At 38.5% G+C, this 7,200-nt stretch overlaps 1 protein-coding gene across 1 annotated transcript in view; it reads right to left on the reverse strand.

The window, feature by feature from the left end:
- Positions 1-3,402, reverse strand: part of PDIL5-2 (PDI-like 5-2) — a 44,527-nt gene extending 41,125 nt beyond the window's left edge. Inside the window, exon 1 of the mRNA XM_089800066.1 lies at positions 3,071-3,402. Within this exon, the coding sequence (XP_089656192.1) occupies positions 3,071-3,307 (237 nt within the window). The 5' untranslated portion in view covers positions 3,308-3,402. The remainder of the gene's footprint in view (positions 1-3,070) is intronic.
- Between the last annotated feature and the right edge of the window lie 3,798 nt (positions 3,403-7,200).

Here is a 7,200-nt window from a genome sequence, read left to right on the forward strand (position 1 = left end):
AAAAGACTAAGAGAAGTGTTAAGTGTTGTCAATGATGGCCAAGAACATCTATTTGGCAAAATATGTCACAACTGGTCAAAGGAAGCAGGAGTAGAAAGAAGTCTACAGTTACTGGTTGAGAAACACCGGCATACACTCTACACACCTACATGGCATAAAGAATTAGATATGGATTACAGCTGATCCAAGTCATCGATGTGATGAGTCACCAGCGATGTGACAGAAGATAAAAAAATAAATGGTGCAAGTCAACAAGGAGGACAAGACACCATTGGCTCATGAAGAGATTAACAGCTTTGCCAGCCTAGACCCTAGGTGTAGGGTTCACAGGTCCTCCGTGAAAGAAGCAAGCTTGGAATTCAAATTTTGAATTCAAGAATGAGCGGGATAATTTGAGTATGAAAAAATGTGCCCTAAAATCGAACAAAATATATGAACAAGTACAAAAAAAAGTGTGTGCACTGGAGGGGGGGGAGAGAGAGAGAGAAGACTCAGCTGAAGCAAGTGCAATACAGAGAGAGAAGTACCGTTACAAACTGTCGCTGGCAACTAAGGAAGAGGTAAGAAAGGACCACTCACCAAGCAAGCAGGAAGATCAATGCATCTTCAGAGGAAACAGAGCAGAGATCTACATGGCAAACTAGTGCCACATCCAGGTCAAACACTTGGTATGCTTTCTTACCATTCAATATGAGGGGGTATACCTAGTGAGGAATCCATAGCCAATCAACTCTCTTCCCTATACCTAAGAGTGGATACCATCCCTCTTGGCCTTATGTGGTCCTTGCCATCCATACCTAACGAGGAATCCATAGTCATTCCCCTCTTCCATCACCAACCCTATCTTCCTTCCTATGATTAGAGTTCCTTATCATAGTGAACAACCAAACATCTAATAGTTACACATTATTGCATGTATTCTTTAGATAAAGGTCATGTAATAATAATGTCATATGCATACACATTATTCATAAGCAAGAAATCATAAATAAGACCCACTTAGCTACTTATTATGAGACTGATGCTTCATAATTTATAGATAATATTCAGATTCTCTATACTTGAGTGAGATTGCTGTAAGACAGATCTGATTGGTTTGATGTCTGAGTGCTTATATTGAGGAGGGCCCTCCGATTGGATTGATAGAACTAGAGTAGACAGCATTCATTGCTATTTAGAAGATGTCTGCATGCATGCAGAATGATTAATTGATTGAATGCAATTTTTAATGACTGGTGAGTGATGATATAATAAGTCCTGGTTTGATATATTGGAGAATTGAATGAATGCTGATTTGGTAGAGTGGTTTGTTGATTGATTGTTTGCTTGCTTGATAATTGATGATTGCTTTTGTGGATTCTTGAATGATGACTAATAAGTCATCCTGGAATGATTGGAATGATCTCTTAAATAATTCATTGGTGAAAGGGTCACCAATACTTCTCATAAGGTTGAGTCACCACCCTCTGTAGTTGCCCTTTGAGAATAATAAATTTATTTCCCAATTGATCTCTATTGAAACAGCTATTTAAATGGTTAAAAGTGATTAAGGACACAAATTTAATCTATGTAAACTCTAGTTCATGTTTATGCAAACATTAGTTAGTAGTCAAGCCCTCGAGTTAGAATCTCGTCTCATCCCACTAGAGTGCAAGTGTGCCCAATGTTTCACATTGTACCTCAGTGTAGTGCTCTCCACAAAAGGAAAGATATTACAGCAGTACATTTATTGACTTTGTAGATTACATAAAAGCTAAAAACCTATATCTTGTATAGTCAAAAAGGGTGACACTTAGATTTCTCTACTTCCGAATACAAACTCACTCTTCTTCGAACCTGTTTCTTTTTGCCAAATCCCCAGGCTTGGCTTCACAACCTCCTCCTACCAGCTCTATCAAAACTCCAAATTTCTTCTGCAAAATAGCTTCATGGTATGATCTAGCAAGTCTATTTTTCATTAATATTTCTTGCATCCTAGAATCATTATCAGTTGTGTTTTCAGGGTTCACCTTATCAGTCATTTCTTCTGGTTCTCTGATACGGATTTATTTGCCTATTCTACTTCCAATTAGAACCCTCTTAATATCCTCCATAACTTGCGGTTCCCAAAACAGGGCTATAACCTCCACAATAAGACAGCCCAAGTATATCATTTGTCAACATATCCTCAGAAAGTTGGCTGGAGACAAATGGAACGGCCAGTTCTTGGCATCTTTTGATATTTATATTTTTCTTTATTTCCTTCTTTGCATCTTGTAACCTCAATCTACACACCGTTATTTAATTTGAGGGAACGGGTATCTAGCCTACACTCAATAAGAACTTTTTTGCTTTGTCATATTTGACTAAAGGTTCTCTATTTTTTTTTATCATATAAGATCAGCGCCTGTATTATGATTAGATATTTTGTCTACGGAGCTAAAATTCTGTCTGGGTTTTCAGAGGTGGCACTCAAAACCCTAATGTTTGTCAATTCTTCATATTCAGCCATCTCCAGTGTCACATTTTAATTGATCTCATAGTTGCACCCACCTTGGTGAACCCAAAAAAAAAAAATTTCTCCTAATACAATTCAGTGGGACAAGCCATTCCTTTAAAGAGAGACATGCTGCAATTATAAAGAGTCTATGTAAGCCGTTTTAGCCTTAGCAAGGAGATCGTACATGATAAGAATTTAATCATGCTACAGAAATTGAAAAACATACTATTTATCCCGTTATTCTCTATACAAAACAAATTTTGGAGAAGGCTTATATAATATTAAAAACTAAAGCTCCTCTTCAAAGATCCGAGGCGAATTTATCTGATACAGGGGAGATGAGCCCACAGAAAAGGTTCCTGGAGTGTCTTCTCCGTTCGTCTTAAAGTTCTGTATACGGTGTAGCAGATCTAATTATAGAGTTACGAGCCCTTGTCAGCTTAAAAACTCAATTGTGTCCAATGAGGGATGCACATAGTGATCAAATGGTGGATGGATTTTATTCAAAATAAAGTACGAATTTCTTATGGGCCACTTCTATCTCAATTAATGGATCTAGTCTCTGACTATATAGCATAGTTGATTACAGACCTGGGGCGAGAGGCGTTGGCAATGACCGCACCATGGGGCATAGAAATCCACTAGAATATAATCGAAGGTGGAAATAGCAGAATCAAAATTGGAATCATCCAGCTCAATCACTCTTCCTTTCTCTCCAAACTGCTCTTCATTACCCACAACGTAGTGGAAACTTGTCGCCAACGTCCATGCCACCAGAAGCATTACTCCTCCGCGTGTAAGCAAGGCGAGAACACCCCTCTCCATCATGTTTGACTGGAACTTCCAAAATGATGTGTGTTAAGTTTTATGAAAATCGACAAGCAACTTCTAACAGGTTTAGAAACTGGTACTCTCAGAGATCGTACTATGCTAAATATATATAAATTGAAATATATACTGTAGGGATTAGGCGTATTTGATTTGATATATTTTTAAAAATTTACTGAATTTAATTAATAATGTGTGATATCTATTTTCGTTTTCTTTTAAAAACTCTTCTGTTTTCAACTCAATAAATTGCCAAATTATGGGCAATGTTCTTGTTTGACATGTTTTTGATAAATTGTCAAATCATGTTTTTGATATATAAATGGCTTGGAGGGATTCATGCATATTTTCACATTTTTTAAATGTGGAAGCAATAGATAGAAGGTTGATTGCTATGTTTGGTGACATTTTACACAACCTGTCATGTTTTGAATAGTTTGGGGATATGGTGGAAAGTGAGGGGGAGTTATCTATCACTTTAAGGTGATTGGAGGGTGTTAGGATTAAAGAGAAAGAAATAACAATTGCATACAAGTACCTATTAACCATTCTTGATAGTTTTGATTTGAATCACATATTTCGGGAGGGAAATAGCGTGGCCGATGGTATGGCGGCAATTGGCTTAAAGTTGAAGGGGCTTAGATGTTGGAGGAATTTGAACGCATTGCCAAAGTTGGTAAGGGAGTTAGTGAGCCACGAAGTGAAAAATGATGAGTCCTAGCTGGATATTTTGTATTATGTTGTTGAGCTAGCGGAGAGGACATGTCCTTGAAGTACAAGTGGCAAGAAGTAAAGGATTGGGTATGGGCAATAATACTCGAAAATTGGAAGTATGATATGGGGGACCTTTTATTTATTTCCCTATATGTGTCATTGTACGCTGTGTAGAGAAAAGAATTATTTTCTAAAAGGTTGATGTGCATTAGGAATGATGGAAATGATTGGGGGATAGATCGTGGCGGCTGACACGTGATCTTCCTTGCTAATTTGGTTGTTTTCATTATTACAATTAATTGTGATTATCTTTTCTGCTTTGGGGTTTTTTTTAGAAACTGTGTCTAGGTCTTGAAGAAAAAGAGAGGAGAGGAAAAAATTGCAAAGATGGGTGGTGATTTGATGTGCATTGAATCGGTTGTGATCGATGAAAATATGAGAAAGCCCTTGGCGTGGTACTTACTGAAGGAGGGCAATTTTGTCTCGTTTATGGAGGCACTTAATGGGCATGACGAGAACTACTCTATGCAATTTGTTAACTCCTGGGAGGATCACAGAGTAAAGATTAATGGTATCTCATTTCATATTTTAAGAGGAGGTGATTGCTCTAGCAACAGGCTTGGTCATGAAGGGTAGGAAATGGCAAAAGGTGACGCAGGTGACAGATGATGCAAGCCTGCAACATTTTTTGTGGATGGTGAGGAACCAATTCAGCATAGAGGTGGTTTCATGCAGGAGAAGCTTCCTGACCCATGGAATGAGGTTTGTTTGGTTTTGATGAAATATCTTACCCTAGAAGGAAGGTATGGAGTCTAATACTACTATCACTTTCCTCTCCTTAATCATTTTCGACACCGGGATTTTATTTCGCTTCCTTTCTTCTTGTTGCATGAATTAGAGGATATTGTCATTGATGTGAAAGAAAAAATGAAAAAGGGGGTTAATTTTATTGTTCTACACCAAGGTTTAATCTTCAGGTTGTATCAATTCCACCTTGCCTCGGTCCCCCCTAGGATTGTGGAAATTGACATTCCTGCCCATCCGAACCCCCAACCCCAAATGCTTCCCCTTAGGATCAAGGGTCCGAGAGACCCTACCCCACGGCCTTCACCTAGTGGGTCCCTGGTGAATCCCTCCCCCATGGGGAAAAGAGGGAGACAAGACAAAGGGAAGGAAAAGGAGTATGCTAAGAGGAAATTGAAGGAGGGAGCCTCATAGGAGGAGGAGTCAGGCTTAGAGGATCTGGGCTACCCCAAACAGAGGATGAAAGAAAAAGCGGTCAACTTTGGGGAGGGAGGTATGGAGGAGGTGGAAGAGGAGTTTTTAGACTCCTCCAAGTCAGATTTGGGAGAAGGAAAGGAGAATAAGGATGTTTCCCATGTTTCAGTGACAATTGAACTGGGGCATATGGACCTAGCAGGGGACCAGTTCCCCAATATGGTGGACAAGGTGCCCTCCCCCATAACGATCTCCTCCCTTGTTAAGGTTGTTTCTAAAAATGCTACTAAACCCCTAATTATGCAGGATACTACTAAGGCTATTACTGATGACCATCCAGGCGAAATGCAAAAGGCTAGTAATGATGTGTGGGAGAGAATTTGTGCGCTAGAGGAGAGAATGTGCCTACTGACCAAGTTCATAGTAAAAGTGACACATGCAGCTGCCACCACACTAAGCTTGCTTAAGGGCACTGAAGGGGACCTGTCTAAGGAGGACTCTAAGATTTTGTTTGACTTCCTGGCAGAAGACTGGGTGAACATCCTCCTAGGGAGGAAGGAGGTAAAGAAATCTTAAGGGTTCCCTCCTTTTTCTTTTTATGTTGTCAATCTATTGGTTACTGGACTTAATAGGCTACAAGGTTGTTATGCCTTTGTTTATATTTTACTAGAGTTTCTTAAGTTTGATAACAAGCAATTTGTTTAAGACTATTGATACTTTCTTAATTATGATTTCGAACTTTGTTTTTGTTTCAAGTAGCAATAGGGGTTAGTTTGGTTTTGATGATTTTCCACTGGAAATTGACCAATTTGTCTGTTATGGGCCAACCCCTTAGTTTTGGTTGCTTTTAATTCAAAAAAAATTACATACAAATATAACTAATATCGAAAAATAATAAAGCACAGAGAAGAGAACACAAGACACAAATATTTAACATGGTTCACCCAATCCATGTGCTACGCCCACCAATAGTGGAGCCAATATTTTTATTATCTAGTAATTACAACCTAATTACAATATTCAATCCCTTGTGACTCAATACCGCTACAAGAATCTACTATCTCATCATACATCATAAGATTCCTTAACCTAAGCCATTTTGTACAAGTTTTTTGTCACTTACAAAATTAAGGCTAGAATAATAAAAGACGTCATTTGAGCTTTTGTGGGTGTTGCCCTTGAAACCCCCCATAGGGGCACTATCTCTCAACCCTACCCTATATCGTTACAAGGAGCACATTTGGGCCTCTACCCCAAGACCCCTCAAGGGGTGCTACCCACAAACCCCTGTAGCAAAAATTGGGGGGAAACTATGCCGAATGAAGTTGGAAAAACTTTAACCTCTATGTTTGATTAGGCTCCACATAAGATCAATCTCCCACTTGGAGACTGATCAAACTTCATAACAATAACATCCCACTTAGAGACTAATCATAGCATTGTTAAACCTATAGCTCCCATTGGAATGCAAAACCACCCTAGACTTTGCTAGTCTTTTATTTTGTTCAATCTAGAAGAGTAACCGAAGCTGAAGAGTTCAACTTCTCCCTTGTTATTGTCTTCGTAACCATATATATTAGATTATCACATGCATGTATATTTTCCATATTTAACTATCCATAATTCAAAACTGATCGAATGAAATGGTGTGACAACTATATGTGTTTTGCCTTTGAATGTATAATAGAATTCTTTGCGAGATGAATGTTACTCTAGCTCTCAATAAACAAATAATCATCCCTTTGTGGGTGTCCCAACTCTTTTATAAAGAATTGAAGCCATACCATCTCATTGGTTGCCTTTGTAGCAGTAACATACTTTGTCTCAGTAGTGGATGGAGCATTCACATTTTGTATCTAAGAAATCCAACTCACTCACCAATAGTAAATACATATCATGTAGTACTCTTTCTAATATCTATATCCCCTGCCAAATTTGAGTCAACATATTCTTGCAAATTA

The sequence above is a fragment of the Cupressus sempervirens genome, chromosome 9 (assembly GCF_028749045.1).
Source record: "Cupressus sempervirens isolate cs-2001-9-10 chromosome 9, ASM2874904v1, whole genome shotgun sequence".
Classification (NCBI taxonomy): domain Eukaryota; kingdom Viridiplantae; phylum Streptophyta; class Pinopsida; order Cupressales; family Cupressaceae; genus Cupressus; species Cupressus sempervirens.